The sequence below is a fragment of the Megachile rotundata genome, chromosome 7, assembly GCF_050947335.1.
Source record: "Megachile rotundata isolate GNS110a chromosome 7, iyMegRotu1, whole genome shotgun sequence".
In the NCBI taxonomy this organism is placed as follows: domain Eukaryota; kingdom Metazoa; phylum Arthropoda; class Insecta; order Hymenoptera; family Megachilidae; genus Megachile; species Megachile rotundata.
In genome coordinates this window covers 13,879,670-13,899,958 of record NC_134989.1, presented here as the reverse complement: position 1 = coordinate 13,899,958, position 20,289 = coordinate 13,879,670, and the positions used below count along the sequence as shown (strand labels likewise).

At 39.9% G+C, this 20,289-nt stretch overlaps 1 protein-coding gene across 1 annotated transcript in view; it reads right to left on the bottom strand.

The window, feature by feature from the left end:
• ed (hemicentin protein echinoid) overlaps positions 1–14,837 on the bottom strand; it is an 82,519-nt gene extending 67,682 nt beyond the window's left edge. Inside the window, exon 1 of the mRNA XM_012279595.2 lies at positions 13,810–14,837. Coding sequence (XP_012134985.1) covers positions 13,810–13,864 — 55 coding nt within the window. The 5' untranslated portion in view covers positions 13,865–14,837. The remainder of the gene's footprint in view (positions 1–13,809) is intronic.
• Between the last annotated feature and the right edge of the window lie 5,452 nt (positions 14,838–20,289).

The following is a 20,289-nucleotide window of genomic DNA, read 5'->3' as shown; positions in this document are numbered from 1 at the left end:
TTGCATCAATGATTAATGACCCGCGAAATAACGCGACTGCCTGGAAAATTGTTAAAGAGATAATAATTATTGATACGTAAGCAAATATTTTATTTTTTTGTCGCCGAATAAACATTCCCCATAAAGAGAACATTGTAAACGGAAATTGGAGCAATTTATATTTACGCATGAGTTTATTGTATAACAATAATAAAATATAATTAATGTTGAAGTAGTCGAACACGAATCGTCAATTTGTTTCTCAAAATTTTTGTATTGATTGTAATTTTAGTTTTTTTCCGCGGTCAATGCGTGTATTATTATTGCATGTATTGTTTCGAACTAGTCGTAGCAACCTTTCGAATTTTTACCATGTTGTTTTACGAACATTTCGTAAACATTGGGTTTTACTTATTCAGAGCTGACCGAAATGAGGTCAAGCCCGGAAAAATCAAAACGGTTATGTATTATTTATTCAGTCTCTAAAACATGTAACCGTGAAAACGCGTCTAAGACCAGCATTTGATATTTCGTTTTTGCAATTAAATATAATGGTGCTCCGGTAATAATTGTATTCAGATTTCCGCAAAACGCGTTCGCCGTGGAGGACATTCAGGAATTACGCAATTCATCAACAGTTTTCCAAAGAAAAACGAGAAGGAGAAAGAATAATCACAACTGCGGCGCTGTATTATATCTCCTGGTCCTTTTTTTTTAAAGCAGTTCCATTTCCAACAACTTCCACGAACCCGATGATGTAGCCCCACATTTATTATCAGAGTTTTCACCGCGGAAGCTGTTAAGTGATTCTGATACTATATCCATCATACGATTTAAATCTCGATTCCAACTCCGGGAGTCCATCTGAAAGCTTATTTAGACCGCGCTACTCAATAACCGTCTCTTCGACTGCCATTTAATTTAAAGAGTCTGAAATCCGCTCAAATTTTCCGCGCACGCCAACGCGTTCAAAAATATATCGATAGATTTAATTTCGGTATTCATTTACTTGCATCAAATGAATATGAAATTGGTTCGAATCGATGAACAAGGTAAATTCAACGTTTTGCGATTTAATACGGTAAACTCGCGTTATGCTGCTTTTGACGGAGATGTTGGGGTAGGAGGGGGTTTATTGAAGTTGTGTAACGACTCGCCGAATGCACAAAGCGAGGACTTATAACGCACGGATTATACCGTGCGTAGGGTACACCACGCATAGAATTTAACATACGTTGACATCACGTACGATATATGATGTGTAGACTATACCCTGCGTAGAATACATTATAGGTTGATTATATTGCGCTCGGATATGCGGCGGAAGCACTACCGCGTACAATTTACCGTATGTCGAGTACAACATGCGGAATTTTTTATAAGTAGAATTTAACACGAGTAGAATTCAACGTGTGTAAAATTTACTATGCGTCGGGTACACTTGCGTAGAATTCATCATGGGTGCAATTTATCGTATGTAGAATTTGCCACGCGCAGAATTTAACACGCATTGACTATACTATAGAGTGTACCACGCGTAGAATTTACTACGCGTATGGTATACCACGCGTAGAATTTATTACGCGTATGGTATACCACGCGTAAAGTACGCCACGCGCAGACTCTACTGCGCATAGAGTGTACCGCGCGCAAGCTATACCGCGCATGGAGTTTACCACGCGTAGAATTACCATTCATAGAGTATCCCACGCGTAGAGTATACTACGCGTAAAGTATACCACTCGTCGAATATCCCACGCGTAGAATATACCATGCGTAGAGTACACCACGCGCAGACTCTACTGCGCATAGAGTATACCACGCGCAGACCCTACTACGCATAGAGTGTACCGCACGCAAGCTATACCGCGCATGGAGTTTACCACGCGTAGAAATTACCACGCGTAGAATTACCATTCATAGAATATCCCACGCGTAGAGTATACTACGCGTAAAGTATACCACTCGTCGAATATCCCACGCGTAGAATATACCATGCGTAGAGTACACCACGCGCAGACTCTACTGCGCATAGAGTATACCACGCGCAGACTCTACTGCGCATAGAGTGTACCGCGCGCAAGCTATACCGCGCATGGAGTTTACCACGCGTAGAAATTACCACGCGTAGAATTACCATTCATAGAGTATCCCACGCGTAGAATATACCATGCGTAGAGTACACCACGCGTAGAATATACCATGCATAGAATTTACCACGCATAGAATTACAACTCATAGAATATCCCACGCGTAGAATTACCACTTGTAGAATATACCAAGCGTTGAATATTCCACGCATATAATTACCACTTGTAGAATATACCAAGCGTTGAATATTCCACGCATAGAATTACCACTTGTAACATATACCACCCGTAAAATTTTTCATGCATAGAACTTACAACGAATAGTCTCCCCCGCGCACAGTGTACTGCGCATAGAATACATCATGCTTATACGTCGCGTAGGAATACATATAACGCGGTGATTTATCGCGCGTGGATCTATCGCACCTATCACACGTGAAGAACGTATCGCATAGAGATATAAAGCTAGACCATCCCTCACAACCTTATCACCCGCACAGACACCAATCGACCATAATAGAATCCATCTGCTGATGGCGATATAGCCCAAGTATATAGTATTACCAATTCCCGGGTAGTTACAGTGAACTCGGAAACGATTCGAAAGCGTTGAACGTGCAGATAATCAAGAACGCGTACCGAAGCGATCATCCTTATTAGAACCCTATCCAGTGTTATCGGCTTCCATAGCACGGCGTTTGTACCAAATGAACATTGTGCGAGGGTAGGCGGAACAGATGGAATCTATCGACGTATATCTCCGGTGATTTAAGTAGCCCGGGCAGAGACGATGGGGTTACTCGGAACGCAGCACGGGCAAGACTACGAAAATATCCGCTGGCCGTTGGCCAATTCCTGGACCACCCTTTCGCGAGACACTCTCACCTAGAAAGCGCGATATCGCAGCGAGAGCACGTATCGGACCGCTATTTATGGAGCCACGTTCATAGATTTATCGGTATCGTATTCGCGCTGCTTCCGCTCGTTCGCGTTCCTCCGCGATGCGTCGCGCCGGCAAAAACGTACACCCTGTTGTCGCGAGCAACAGATCGGTTGTTCGCGATTGTCGGTGAAAATTAAAATCTGTTGCACATGAATCTTCTGTAGGCCGCTTCAATTACCAACTCGAAATAACACGCGTTCTATGAGATTTTAAGGATTCGAGGATTTGGAGATTTTAAAGTTTCGGAATTTAGAAAATTTAGGAGATTAGGGTGATTGGAGATTGAGGGAATTTAAGGATGTCAGGATTTTAGGGTTTGAAGGTTTGGAGATTTTTAAATTTGAGAATTTTGGAGATTTAAGGTTTTAGAATTCCGGGTGATTGAACATTGAGGGAATTTTGAGGATAGAAGGTTTTGAGGATTAGAGCTTTCAAAATGATAGAATTTAAGGAAGTGAAGAATTTAAAATTTATGATGATGAACGAGAAGATATAAAAATTTGGTGACATCAAAGCTTCATAATCTGGGAAATTCAAGAATATAAAATTCAAAGTATTCGAACATTAAGGGTACTAGAAAAATTAAGGATTGAAGAATTTGAAGACCAAAATATTTGATAATTAGAGAAGGTTAGTATTTTAGAAATATAAATTATAAAGTATAAAAACGTGAGAATTTAAAAGCTCACACACCAGTGCCTAAAGGAAGTACATCATCCACATGTTCCACATAATACGAACATTTTCTTAATGCACATACCCTCGGTCAAACAAAACAGAGTGGATACTTTAGCAAGCTCGTTAGAATATTCATCAGGTAAAATTCCACGAGCATAGTCCCGAAACCCTGACCCTCCGCAAGTTATTTCGGAGCAAAAAGGGAAGACGCGTTAATCAGTAATAAAGTCCGGTTACACTTACCGTGAGTTGTAACCAGGCTATTTCGTTTTAGGTCGTCCCTAGGGTATCCGAACAGGCCGTATACAACGGTAACAACAGCGACACGTATCTAGCTGGCACGCAGTACGCGGTTGCAGCGGTGACAACGTAACAATCCAAGAGAAAACGGTCGTGGCGCGGCTCTAAACATCCAAAGACAACGTTGGCGTCACGAGAAGGTCGCAAACGAGCCGGAAATCGTACAAACGGCTCGGCTTTGGCCGCGAAAAGAACACGGTGGGATACGAACGCGTATATACGAATCCAATTACGCGGGATAGAGACTTCGCGTACCCTCGGTCCAATTAACGGGAAAACTAATTTTCACGCGGCGAAATCCGCGCTCACCGAGACCTCCCGCGTATTTTTTTTCTCCCTCTTTTGTCCCCGGTGCGCGACGACCGGATTCCCGCCACCCTTCGTCCTTCCTCGTATTTTTTTCTCTTTTTTTTTACCATTTTTCCCTCTCTGGCCACGCTCGGTCCCGATTCAGCGCGCGGTAATACGCGCGCGGCCGCTCGCTCGTTCCGCTGAATTTAATTTAGCACTTACCGTATTGCACGGGGCACGGCTAACCGTTTAACCGCCTAACGCCTTTGCCAACTTGGTGGGGACAACGGCCTGCGAATTTCGTGCGATCGTATATACGTGTGCGCGACCGTTTCCACACGTACGGAGTTCGGCCTCGATTCACAACCGCGCCCCTGAACGAAACTCGTAAGCTCGATTTTTCCAGCCAATCGTTTCCTCTCTATCGAATCTCCCAGCTAGGCGCGATATCGCTTTCTAACCGTTGCGTGTCCATTCCGTTTCCAGCTGCGGATTAACGGCCACTCGCGAAACGAAACCCTTTAAACTCGGCCAGCTACTGCAACTGCCCGATCCAGATCGACTCGATCGACTGTTTGACGTTTTCGCCCATCGGATTGTTACATACGAACGCCAGTGACGTGCATGCCAACGTCGACGATTGATTCCGGCCATTATTGGCTGCGACTGCATGCTACTAGCGATATAAACGAACAAGGAATCTTATTTCGACGATTTGCTTCGAGACGGGGATTTCACCGCCATCGAAACGTTTCTTTCATTTATACTTTACTTCATTTATACCAATATGAGGTGGAGACTTCATTTATATCAATTTTATGTAAGATTATGTAACGTGACACCAGTGAAAATTTAATAAGATTCAATTAGGTAACGTGACACCATTGAAAATTTAACCTAACGATCTGACAAAAGTTTAAAATAATTAATAATGAAACTTAAGAATATCAGAATGTTTGCTTTTAACATTTCTTGAATTTCAATAAACTGAAATGTTCAAAACCACCCATTAAGAAAAGATCCCACCCATCAACCATTAACCTGAGATCATAGTATTTGTTCATGGTTCAGTAGACCTTTTCTTTTGTTTTCTTACATTTACTTTATTCTTGACTCACGGGTGATACGTTAACCGCCACGGACGTTTGTGGTCACGCTGTAATATAGATCGTTTCTTAAACTATGGAGCACGAGCATGAATGAGGTCGTAAAACGAAATGGGTCACGAAAATTTAATCCGGATTCATGAATTTAACGATAGGGTAACGCGTGACGCATCTTTATTTTGAATTACAGAAACTGGAGTAGCGGAATATGTGTACCCTAGACGTTTAGTGACCACATTCAAATTGAAATTAAGCTTGGATGTCGCTTTTGCTGGCAATTTTACTTAGGACTTAAGAGTAGGCAATTTTATTAGCGTGAGTAACGGAACACTGTGACCTGGGTCACGTACGTTCTTAACTGAGGACTTTCGTTTTTGGAAATCTGCTGAAGTTTACGTTCTTTGTGATGGTAGAGGGTATTGTGGTAATTAGGGACTTACAATTAGTTTTTATTTAGAATCTTTGTAAAAATAGGTGTATTGATATATAAATTAGGTTATGCTATGATTATTTATCTCAGTGAAGGTTTATATATATTTTGAAGAAAATATAAATCAATGTGCTATGATTATTTATCTCAATGAAGGTTTACATATATTTTGAAGAAACTTTCTTAATAATTTTTTTGACTGAATGTAAGAAAGATCTACTATTTTGACTCATCCGTTAGCGTCCGCCATCTTGACGCGTCCGCCATTTTGATGACTTACACCTACGCTTAAGACTAAAGTTGAAAACTAGATGGACCAACGATAAAAAATAAATTAGTACAAACCTCAATTCTTTATCTTAATGGAAAGTATTGCAGATTTTAAGAAAAACTATGACATATAATAAAAAACTTATAGAGCGTTTTAACCGTTTCAGTAATTTTGATGTTAAAAAGTTTTTGCCGAAATGTAAATTATCTGCCAAAGTCAAAAATATTCTTGGTCAAACATGTTTAACATGGACTAACAATTATTTGTAAATGTCAAACGTGAAAATTAGGGAAACATGTGTTTTTGAATTAACAGAAACCGTCTGACGAGCATACAGTTTGATATATTCAAGATTTGATACACATTTTCGGATATTTCTGATCTCTGCAATTTTATGTATCTCTTTGTACTTAACTAGGACAGATGTACTAATTACCGAGTCTCTTCCAATTACGGAATTTGTGTATTAAAATAATCGATGAAATAAATACAGGACGTTTCAGTTTTGTCGCTCGTTCTTTGCCAATCGTTCTTTAACGAAAGAGAAGCACCAAATAATTTATTTCAACGTTACAAGATAAATATTAGGAACATTTTATACAGAGATGTACATATTTTGTGTGATAAAGACAGAAGCAAAAATTGTAGGTGATTTCTCGTTTTATGTAGCATCGAGTGGTGTCAGACTAAAATATTCTATATTTACATATTTTTTTCTTCTGTTCAGTTCTTTTATTAAATTAAATCTTCCACTTATATTTTACTGAAAGAATATACCACGTGTATAAAAATGAAACACCCTGTATAAAATATTTTTAAAACCTGATTTGTCTAAAATTAATCTCGTTTTCATCAGCAGACATTTATTCAATCTGTGTCAATACTTCAACGACAAAATAAGTCCATACTGAAAGAGTTAATTACATGTACTGCAATTATCTGTACTGCACTTATTTATACCCTAAAAATATGCGTTATACAAAGACCTATATTCCAAAAATCCTACATCCTTAAATTTCTAAATCCCTCAAAAATTCCTTCTTACAAATATCATACATAAAATACTCCCAGTATTTCATGTTTCTGGATTTCCTGGGATGTCGATAAGTCGGTTAGCTATTTATTTTTATATCGAGATAAGAGATTATTGATCTTTCTCCCAGTCAAAAGTATTGCAACGGTTCGATGAAGTTTTAATTATGTACGCTTTGATATCTGCTATAATTAAAGTCACGAATGTAATACTTCTTAGAAATCGATTTACCGTGCCACATATAGCTAAATCCATTATCTTCATTTTCGCGATAAAAGGTACAAGACAGATCCTTACCTTTCAAAAATTTTTAACAACGTTTAATTGACTTTTATTGACAAGGAGAACCTGTTTGTCGATTTTGATTATCTGAGAAAACGTTTGTTATTGATTTTGATTAAAACAGGCGAAGAAAAGGTAATTGAATTTTATCAAAAAAGCAAAAGGAGACGTATTTGATTTTGATTAAAACAAGAAAAGAGGACGGTATTTGGTTTTCATTAAAAACAGGAAACGTACGTCTGTTATTATTAGGGAACGTCAATAATGATGTGTCGTGCGACGATTTTTCGTTAATTGAAAAGGCGGGCTACATGCAAAGTGGACAATTTTTGGAATCAACTTTGACCTACATAGTTTTACAGTTTTATTGATTCGTGTTTGCAATTATTTGGGAACTGGTAAAATCCTCCATTCTTTCATCCGTTTTACAAATATAGCGAAACACATAGACGAAATCGTGCTCCGATCAAATAATGGCGGAACATTCCGCGGAACTAAATCCAGAAATTTAAAGAAGAGTTTGAAAATTCATGAGACCCTCTATTACCGCATCGGGCTTTTAAATGTTGCAAAGCAAATTGAGCTAAATTGGTACTTCAATTAAATAATGGCCATGTAAAACCATCCGTGGAATTAAATTCACCAGAAGGGGATTTGAAAACGCATGAAACTTTGTCGTCGCCTCTAATTTTTAAATGCTGCAAACTAATCAATTTGAAATAACTTTTGCATTGAATAATTCATGGCGCTAAATTTGCTGATCTTTCGATATATTTGAAAATTCATGAGACTGTCAGTCGCAACGATTTATATTGTATTCTATGTATAAGTTAATCACCTTAATGCAATATTTAAATTAAGGATAACTGTCGATGGTATTTGAAAGTCTGAGAGATTATGAAGGAGATAATCGAGGCTTTATAAGATTTAAAATTATTCATTTTCAGAGCGAGATAAATCTCAGATTAACGTAATTGGTATGAAGTGCAAATGTATTTAATATAGTTATAAAATGATACGATGTGATTAATGTAGCTAATGTAACGTGTGATGATTAATGTAAGACGTGGTGTAATAATTATAATTAATGTAAAGTGCAGTTAATATGATTAATGTAGAGTATAATGCAAATCACGTGGTTCATGTAAATAATACAATTATGATTAATGTAACGTGTAATTAGTGTGATTAATGTAAAGTACAATGTAGATCATATGGTCAATGCAAGGTGGATATTTTGTATACAATTCTTATAATAAATGAGAGTATAATACATCTAGCATGATTAATTTAAATTATAATGAAATACAGTAAGTATAAAGTATAACATTATTTCAATTAATGTGAAATATAACGTAATTAATATAATTATCATAGAGAATTAATGTGACCAATATAATTAACGTAGCGAATTAATATGATCAATACAATGAACGTAGGAAATATGATCAATATAATTAATACAGACTGCGATTAAAATTACATTAATAAATAAAATTACAACGTTAATTCTACAATTACCGCGAAACGTAGTAAGCACATAATTGTAGGTATTAAAAAGAATTTCTGGAATCCCAATGAAATAAAAATTCTACGTAAATTCCCTGAAAATCTAGCTTGATCCCACTATATTCAAGTACGTACAATACGCAGACATCTTAGATAACGTTTCCAACGTATTTCAGCCGTTGAAATTATTCTCAACGATAAAAGGGTGTACAAAAGGGCAGAAGTCAGAGCAAGGTTTTTCCGTCATATAAATCCTCGCTTCTCAGATATCGTGTTACCATGGTTCATGGAAGTACATCAATTTAATCCCTTACAAAATACTATGCGTTCTGGAAGTGAGCTTTAATAAGAAAAAGCCTTGTTTATCATTTCTGTTATGCCATAAAAGTCATCTTATAATTAAAATTCTACGAAGTGATGCTGATTGTCTCGATCTTCTTAATTTCAAATTATTTTCAACGCTGAGACTGGGAGAAATTATGCAAATCAGAGTTTCGAAACGTGGACCTTTTCCGAATTAAGGACAGAGTTTCACCCTTCGTTGCAAATAGACTGCACAAAATGCGCTTTGCAACTCTTATATTTAACCACACATTTTAATAAAATATTTTCAAAAATATTTTCTACTTCAAGTGACAATTTTTCAAATTTTTTTGCTAGCAAACTTTTGCTAGATCATCATCTAAATTATCCAAATAATTGAACAGTGTATAAATTCATCTATCAGTCTACTATACCTGATGCACACATGACACACATGATTGTATTATACAGACACAAGTACAAAGATACAAAGACACAACTATCAAACACATACAAATCTCTCAGAACGTTCAGACAATCCACACTTGCCCATTCAGACAATATCATGTAACTCAGACAATATGTAATAAGTAATACATGTCACATGTGTACATACGTTTCAATAATTTTAACAAGGTGAATATTCTAAATTCAGACAATATGTAATACGTAATACATGTCACATGTGTACATACGTTTCAATATTTTTAACAAGGTGAGTATTAAAAATTCAGACAATATGTAATACGTAATACATGTCACATGTGTACATACGTTTCAATATTTTTAACAAGGTGAGTATTAAAAATTCAGACAATATGTAATACATGTCATATGTGTACATACGTTTCAATATTTTTAACAAGGTGAATATTCAAAATTCAGACAATATGTAATACGTAATACATGTCACATGTGTACATACGTTTCAATATTTTTAACAAGGTGAGTATTCAAAATTCAGACAATATATAATACGTAATATGTGTCACATGTGTACATACGTTTCAATAATTTTAACAAGGTGAATATTCAAAATTCAGACAATATGTAATACATGTCATATGTGTACATACGTTTCAATATTTTTAACAAGGTAAATATTTAAAAATATGGGCCCGTAAAAATATCAGTGACGTGTGTAAGCCTAAAATGAAATTTCGAGTGCCTCAAGAAGTGTCCCCGCAGGTAGAATTTCCGGTGAAAACAGGGCGAAACAGCATGACGCGAGTTCGCCGTGAACCTATACGACCTCCCCCTCTGTCAGCCCGTTCATACACGCATTAAACACAAACGATCCCGACTGGGCTGGCTTTTAATCAGGCTAATGCGTGGCGTCGAGTTATTCCGTGGCTCGTTTCCCTTTCGCGTCCCGTCCCGCCACCGATATCGAGCACCGTGTGTACACCTCTGAAAATCGAATGCAACCGCGTCCGTCAACGTCGCTCTCCATTCCTGACATGGAATCGCAAGAGCGACTCCGATGGAATTCATCGGCGACCAAAAAAAAGAGGGACACGTTGAGCAAAGATCCGATCCTGGATCCCGGGGACTGCGAGCTTTTCCCGGCGACGATGGAACGGGGGATCCGATTCTTTCCGGATGGAAAAACCAAGAGTTCGCTGCGATATCGCGATCCAACGAACAACGGACGTTGGGAATGAAAATTTATTCGCCGACCAGTCTACCGCTGGATGAATCATGGCCAGACTTCGACTCGGATTAACTCTTTGACTGTGATTTTTGTCGGGGTTTCTGCAGCCAAGAACACGGAGCGAACATGTGGACGGAAGTTCAACTTCGATATAAATAATTGATATTCGATGTTACATTTTTGCCGAAATATTCGGACAAGATATATATTGTATTCAAAGTTAGATAATGTTTATCGGAAAATCGACGAAACAGAACTAACTAATTGTAATCGGAAGGGGTTGAAGAGGGTGCACTCGGAACCATGAATAAAGTGGAAAAAATTGATTAGGGTACTTGAACAAAAATATTAAATATAATCATTCAGAACTAGACAAATTCTACTGTAACGTAATCTATTTAGTATTGCATTCAAAGTAATTCAACGATAACAGAAGCCATGAAACCGTCAACCATTTGTTGCCTCATCCTAACCTCTCGCAAGTTAAAAAAAACACCTACAGAAATAAAATTAAACCCCTGTTAAAAATTGAAGTAACTAAAAAATGAAACGATTGCATTAAAAAAACAGCATCTACGCTGTAATAACAGGGTAGCATAACAGTTCCAAGTAAGGAATAATTACAGTAAGGTTGAGAGGGTTGATCTTTCCAGGGTTGTATCGGTGAAAGATAACACAAGGGGATCGTTAATTTCGCTGTTGGCAGTGATGTTCCTAAATTGAAGCGAAGAGCCATAGAAATCGCGTTATTTAGGTTACGAGGAAACCCGACGAGTGCGTGGAACGAAGGAGACACGTCGGTACAGAAACGATTCGCGGGCAAATCCGCTTTGGCGAGAACTCGAATTCCTGACGCGGCAGCATTTCCTACAACAACGTGCACCCCCTCTTCCGGCCGTACAAGATTCGCGGAAAACTTTTCAGGGACTTTTCGGGCAGAAAGTCGTTCGATGCTCCCGTTCCTAGTTTCCCGATAATCCGCTGCGACACCGCGTCTTTCCACTCGTAAACTCGGACTTTATCCGCGCGGTTTGGCCACAACCCAACACCCTTTCGCTTTCTCGTAGCCAGCTTTTTCCTTCGCGTTTTAAGACCGTGTCGTATTTCTTGACCGTACAGCCACGAATGCGCGCGCTGTTTACTTTGTATCGCCGGAGGGAAATTTTGGTCGATAATGTTACTAAGAATTTAACGATAGATTCGATTAAGAGCAGGCTTAATTGAACGCTGATAGAGTATGCGCGTGGGGGGTGTAATAAATGGGAAATGTTACGCGCCGGGATATAACAGATGGAAAATGTAATGCGTTGCGGTGGAACTTGCGGGCAATATAATACGTGGACTAAATGCTTAGTTATGCAGTCGGTGTGGACTATGTAATATGTTGCGATATAACGTATGGATATGTGTTACAGGGGAAGTATACAAGACGTAATGTATGAGCAAAGTGTTTGGACTGCGCTGTGTGCGAAGTATACAATGCGTTGTTTATGTAGTGCAAGATTACTGCACGTGGAGTATGCACGATATGAAGTATGCAAGATGTCGAGTATACAAGGTTTGGATACAACGCATGGATTACAAGCTACAAATACAATGCGTGGGCATCATGGACTATAAAATTGATCATTCAAAGTGTAGATTATATGTATAATATGTGAAGTATATATGGACTATGCATATGTGGACATCACCACATATGATACACACAGGCAATGTAACGTATGGAGTATGTAAAGCATGTCAGTCGACAAGATAGCATGTGGATATCCTCACACATGGACCATGCAAAGTGTACATTATATGTATGATATGTGAAGTATATATGGACTATGCATATATAGACATTACCACATATGATACACATAGGCAATGTAACGTGTGGAGTACGTAAAGCATGTCAGACGACAAGATAACATGTGGATATCCTCACACATGGACCATACAAAGTGTACATTATATGTATGATATGTGAAGTATATATGGACTATGCATGTGTAGACATTACCACATATGATACACGTAGGCAATGTAACGTGTGGAGTACGTAAAGCATGTCAGACGACAAGATGACATGTGGATATCCTCACACATGGACCATACAAAGTATAGATTATATGTGAAGTATATATGGACTATGCATGTGTAGACATTACCACATATGATTCACATAGGCAATGTAACGTGTGGAGTATGTAAAGTCAACAAAATGTGTGTCCTCACACATGGACTATACAATAAAACATACAAAATATAACAAAATATATATTAAGTATATGTAAACCATATTATAATCTAATAGAACATAGACTATTCACGCGTGGATCATTCCATAACACCGTATATACAATCCGACTATTCAACGTCGACTATCACCATCAGAAATGATGCAAATATTACCAGACAAGCCATAGAATCCATGATGTTAATAATATTCAGTCCATTGTGTATATTATTTAATGCGTGCCAATTACAGCCCCCCGGCGATAAAACGTCGAACAATGGCACGGTAAAACGAGTACAATACTAATTAGTACATGGTATAATTAACAAATAAAACAGAAAAACAATATAAGTGCGAAATAAACCTAAAATAACACAGTCTGTAACGTTATTTGGAATTTATTTGTTCCATCACTCATCCCTCCATCGACTTTTCATCGAAACTCCTAGCAAAGTCTACTCGAGTCGAGTGTTCGAGAGACCCGTTCCCCAATCCGTAGCCTCCTCTTCTCGCGATCGGTCGGGAAAAAGCTCGCGGGATAGCGAGGCCGGCTCGAAAGAACCTGTTGAGCCGGATGGATAAACCAGGCTGAAGCGTGTGGACGAAGCGACAGAAAGCGGACAAATACGAGCGAGGGGAAGAATAACCTAAAGGGTCAGCGAACCGAATATGTGGATGCCTCGAGTGGCAACATCAAAGAATCGCCTGCTACTCACCTATGGTTGCCAGCAGCGCGACCAGGGTCCAGTGGAGTCTCCTCAAGTTCGTCATCACGCGTTCTTGCAGGAAACACGCTCACAAGCCTCTTTCTTCTTCCACGTCCATTCAGACACAGAACACGAGTCACGGATATTTACGGACACTTGCTGAGGTCAACCCGAACGTTGGTCACAAGTCACCACGATGTTTCGGTCCTCGAACGTTTCTGTTCTCGTTTTTTACTGTACGTTCTTTACTGTATGTTCTTGATTCTGAACTATGTTCCTGACTCTGTACGTTCCTGGTTTTAACATTTATGTCCCTGTTTCTGAACGTACTTATGCTCCTTGTTTACGTTCCGAACGTTGTGTTATTTGGTCGTGAACGATAAATTTGAAATTGTTTTTACTCTAAACGACGATATTTTAAATAGTACGGTGACACATATTTTATAAATCTTTGAAACGTGTAGGTCGGATATGCACTAGGTAAGCACTTCAAGTTCGAGACACTAGTTGTCAGACTTTAGAAAGTCTCTCTTACAAACGCTAAAATACCTTGTAGGTTAGATATGCACTAGGTGATCACTCTTCGAGGTAACAGTTCAGATTCGACACTTCGTCCAAACACTGACACTTCACACCAGAATCAAGAACTGTGAACCTTGAGAACCTTGAACTACCTTTGAAAGGTGATATCAGGTACGAAACGAAGTCTTTTCAGCGAAACACTCTCAGGTTGAAAACACGGTGTTTCTCCATGAAGATGAAATCACGTGTGAGAGCGAAGGAGTGGCGAGGATCGCGTATCCAGGATCGTCCTCGATCGGTTGTTCGTCATGGCGAACAAAGAAGAGAAGCGCGGGAACGACGTTCGAGGCGGCGCGGCGCGGGACGAGATAACTCGTCGAGCGAGAAAGGGCGGCAAAAACGAACGAAACGGACGCCGCACGGTCGGAGCCGAAACGAGCGGCGCGGAGCGGAGCGAAGAGGTTACGGACGACGAGGAGCCTACCTGGCTACCTTGATAGCCGGCGGTTAAGTGCGACCGCGGACCGTTCTCGGGGCGCGTTCTCGCTCGCGGTTTCACGACCGAGCGAAAGAGACCAACTGATCGCAGAAACGCGCATGCCTCCGGCGAAACTTTCTTCGACTCAATTCAACGCGGACTGCGAGTCACCTCGCGATACTTTGCCATGCCGGCCCGTTTATTTCCCGCGCGAGTACGCTTTCCGCCCGTACAGTCTACGGCAAATCTCGACTTTACCTAACTATGCGATCTTCACAAATTTAGCGAAGATTTCGGAATTTCGACTTCGGACAGTTTGCAAATGCAGTGGTACGAACTTGGAAAATTTGAGGATGACCATTTCGGAATCTAGGGAGAGCTGGGAATTTTAGGCTCGTGACGATTTGAGAGTCTAATTGAAATTTAGAAATTAGAGTCTTGACAATTTGGAAATTTTAAGCGTATGACGATTTGAGGGTCTAATTGAGATTCGGAAATTTTAGGGTCTTGACAATTTGGAAATTTTAAGCCTGTGACGATTTGAGGGTCTAATTGAGATTCGGAAATTTTAGGGTCTTGATAATTTGGAAATTTTAAGCCTGTGACGATTTGAGGGTCTAATTGAGATTCGGAAATTAGAGTCGTGACAATTTGGAAATTTTAAGCATATGACGATTTGAGAGTCCAATTGAGATTCCGAAATTTTAGGGTCTTGACAATTTGGAAATTTTAAGCATATGACGATTTGAGAGTCCAATTGATATTCCGAAATTTTAGGGTCTTGACAATTTGGAAATTTTAAGCATATGACGATTTGAGAGTCTCATAAAGATTTGGGAATTTTAGGAACAATTTGGAAATTTATAAATTTCATAAACATTTCTAGGTTCTCAAGTAGTCCTCAAATTCCTACTTCGTCTTCAGGTTCCTATATTCGTAAATTTCTAAATACCAAAGTCTCAAGCCTCTCAATATCTAAATTGAATATCCGGTAAAATTCAAAATTCCAGTATCCACGGAATTTGCCATCGACCTGGTTTATCAATCGATATTTCTAGTTCGTATTACATCCTCAACCCTAAATTATTACAGCCTTAATCTTCGTAGTCCGATCTATCGGACTTAAATATTCGATTATTCGACTTAAAACGTATTAACGTCCTCCGGCGACTGTTATAGCGCGTTTCACGCTTGACGTCACTTGCAAAGAACTCCCACGTGTTTACACAGTACACCGAACAATGCCACTATCAATCTATAACGTCAGAAGTTGACTAACACTGTTAGCAACAATGTAGACACGTGGTAGCAAGGTAGCGAGAGTGCTATCTCGAGTGGCATCAAGTGTGAAATCCACTGTACCTCCATCTTCGATAGAACGGTTAAATCCATCGTTCCATTTCGTTCGATGCTCTTCAATCGCATCTCCTTTCGTCAGGACTTTCTCTCGGATCGACTTCTCAAAACGCTTTAACGATCCTTCTGTACGTTTCAATTCGTTCCGTTCATTTCGCTCGCAGCGATATATGGCCGGCAGATAAAAGGGAATCCCGGACCGGCGATTTACTGGTCGAATCGATGCTCGTAAAACCGCGCCGCTTAACGCGACGTGGAAGCTGCTTCGACGAGGGTTATATCTGTCCGTGGACGGTGACATACTCGCGAGGGTACCTACCCGCCCGTTGGAATGCACACCACTAATTCATGCTGTCCCGCAGCTCTATCCGATACCTGCTGCTTCGCGAGGATCCGTCCTCGTTAAACCACCCTTTGATGGCCCTAAAATCAGCCAATAATCCGTGAAACTACCCTGCCACCTTCCCCGGCGAATCATTTCTTCGGAAACGAGCCTCATTACTACCCTGATCGCTATATATTACGGATACGTCCATTGTTCCTGCTTTTGACATTCGTACTGTACGGGTTGGGACACCTTTGAGCCCTTAAATCTCTTCTTACTTATTTTCTTTCTATGTACACGAACATTTAATAATACATATTATAATTGTGTATAATGCAGCATACAGGGTGTGTCAAAATATGAGGACCTTCTCGAAGCTTACATATAAAATTGTTTTATAATATGTACGATCTTCTTGAGACTCGTATGTGAACCTACATACTGTTTTATAAGAAGTGCAGTACTCTTAAGGCTCACATATAAACCCACAGGCTGTTTCATAACATGTGAACTCTCTTGAGACTCACATATGGACGTACAGACTGGTTCACAAGATGTGGAGTACTCTTGAAGCTCACATATAAACTTACAGGCTATTTCATAACATGTGAACTCTCTTGAGACTCACATATGAACCTACAGACTGGTTCATAAGATGTGGAGTACTCTTAAGGCTCACATATAAACTTACAGGCTGTTTCATAACATGTGAACTCTCTTGAGACTCACATATGAACCTACAGACTGGTTCACAAGATGTGGAGTACTCTTGTGGCTCACATATAAACTTACAGGCTATTTCATAACATGTGAACTCTCTTGAGACTCACATATGAACCTACAGACTGGTTCATAAGATGTGGAGTACTCTTGAAGCTCACATATAACCTTACAGGCTGTTTCATAACATGTGAACTCTCTTGAGACTCACATATGGACGTACAGACTGGTTCACAAGATGTGGAGTACTCTTGAAGCTCACATATAAACTTACAGGCTGTTTCATAACATGTGAACTCTCTTGAGACTCACATATGAACCTACAGATTGGTTCATAAGATGTGTAGTACTCTTGAGGCTCACATATAAACTTACAGGCTGTTTCATAACATGTGAATTCTCTTGAGACTCACATATGAACCTACAGACTGGTTCACAAGATGTGGAGTACTCTTGAAGCTCACATATAAACTTACAGGCTGTTTCATAACATGTGAATTCTCTTGAGACTCACATATGAACCTACAGACTGGTTCATAACATGTGGAGTACTCTTGAGGTTCACATATAAGCTTATATACTGTTTCATAACATGTTGAATCTTCTTGTGACTCATCTATAAATATACTGATAGTTTCATAATAAGTGGGGCCCTCTTGAAGCTCATATATGAAATTACAGGCTGTCTCATAACACGTTGAACCATGTTGAGACTCATCTATAAACATACTGATAGTTACATAAGTGAGGCCCTCTTGAAGCTTGTACATAAATCTACAGGCTGTCTCATAACACGTTGAACCATCTTGAGACCCATCTATAAATATACTGATAGTTTCATAATAAGTGGAACCCTCTTGAAACTTGCATATGAAACTACAGGCTGTTTCATAACATGAACCACCTTAAAGTTCATATATAATCCTAACTGTGAAATTACCAGTGCGATCATACTCGATGAATCTATAACATCTGTCACAAGGATTAAAAAGAGTACAATGAGCAAACTATAATAAAAATAATTTGTTAAATAAAACAACAGATTGGTAAACGATCGATGGAATACCGATATGATCCTGTCCTCGACCCAACCCAGGTCGCAGTATCCGGTCCTGTGCAAGAGTCTGTTTAATTAATGGATGGAAGTAATTAAGAAGCGAGGATCTCCCGCGGGAAGTGTCGGATGTAACGCGACTGGGCCCGTGTATCCTTCGGTACGTGCTCCTAGTTCAGCTATTCGCGTTTCCCACCGGCGAAACTTTTCTTCGTCGCGGGAAAACGGGCATGAATAGAATCGAAGAAGAAAAGTCGAAGGACTAAGGGATTTATTAGCGTTTCTTTTTTGTCGCGTCTTCGACGGTGATCGCGTGTGGTCCGGACAAGGTACGAAGGCGGAATCGAGAACGTTACACCGAAGGACTACGGCAAACGGAATGCCGTAAATCTCATGTAAATTCGGGACGCCGCTTGATTTGCAAGCACAATGCCAGACAATTGTACGGTCTACCATCGAGCGGCCGGATGCGGAGTCTGCGAGTTTCTCCGGTTCTCCCTTGGTTAACTTCTCCCGCGTTACAACTATTGAGCTATGGCCTGGGTCGAAATTTAAATTCTGGTTCGGACCTATCAATTGTATACGAGCCACCGCAGGTCAAAAGTGAAATTTTAGGACGGGACTTAGACTGTGGCGCCACGGACGCCATGGAACAAGCGCGTTCCGCAAAATTTGATGAATTTGATGACTTTTTGGGAATTTGATCTTTTTAAGTTTCTGTATTTCTAGGTTTTTTTATACGGTTACTTCTGCATATTTAGAGTATCAAGTTTATGAATTTCTGAATTTTTTTATATGTACGGGGGAGGGACTTAAAACCGACCACCTGAATAACTTGACTGGTGTTGCTGATAGGAAAAAAAGCATCAGGCCAAGATTATTTGATATCGAGGCCAATAAAATCAGATAGTCAGTCTCTCAATATTAAATAATTTTTATTTGATGAATTTTTCTATCAAAAGTAGCAGCCAAGTACAGGTGGGTGGTTTGAAGTGCTTCCTCGTATAAGTTTTCAAATTTTCTAACGTAGCACGAGAATTCCTAAATTAGTTCCCGAATTTTTAAGTGTTCAAATAAAATCTCAAACCTCCAAACTCCCAACCCGCAAATTCCCCAAATACCTAATGCCCCGGGCTAACTTGCTAAATTTCCAAATTCCAGGAAACCCAAATCTCCATCTACCAAAATTCCCAAATTCCATCCATCAAATTACGTACAAAATCCACGGTATCAATCTATATTACTTTCGTAGCCAGGTCACAATTTCCAGTAGGACTTCTGAAAGTCAGTTCGCAGACTCGGACGCAGACACGCGTGCAACGTAGACCCACGAGACTCGGTCCTCCTCGGGTGTTCCGTTACTTTCCCTATAGGTCTCGCAGTTAAATTAGGTGAAATAGCTCCCAAGACGTCTCTTCGTTACACTTCTGCCGGCCGTTATCCTCCGGCGTGATGCGAGAACTAAACTTCTCGCATTCCGGCTGCGTCGAAAACGAAGCGGGCCTAACACGGCCTTGACAAAGAGATCGCTTTTTCGGTGACGAAAGGTCAAACGGGGTGTGCACCGGAAACGGGATCGATGATGGACCATGTCGGTCCATTAAGTATTCGCGCGGCTTTAATTACGAGAACAAAGTTTCCGCTCGATTGGAAAAGTTTTCACGACGCCTGCATACTCGATCGTGCGGCCGACCAAGGGATGAAATCCAGCCTAGATCGATCCCGGGATCGAGCTTTTGGGAAAAAGCTGCTTTCTTTAGCGCCGCGTAAAAATTCCCAGTGACGATGGAACTCTCTCGAACGGGCATCCGAAGTATCCAAAGTTCGAGCTCGATTTCCCCCGGAGAATTCGCCGTGGGCGGAAATCTTCCTTAAGAGTTCAAAGGAGCAGCGCGAGTCAAACGCGAGTCGAAGAGGCGAATCTCGTTCGATGCAATTAGAGAACGCTTCGAAACTTCCTGATATAAAAGTTATCCGATCGATCTATCTCCACGGTTTTACGTCTTGCACGCCGATGACTCCTGACGCTCCGCC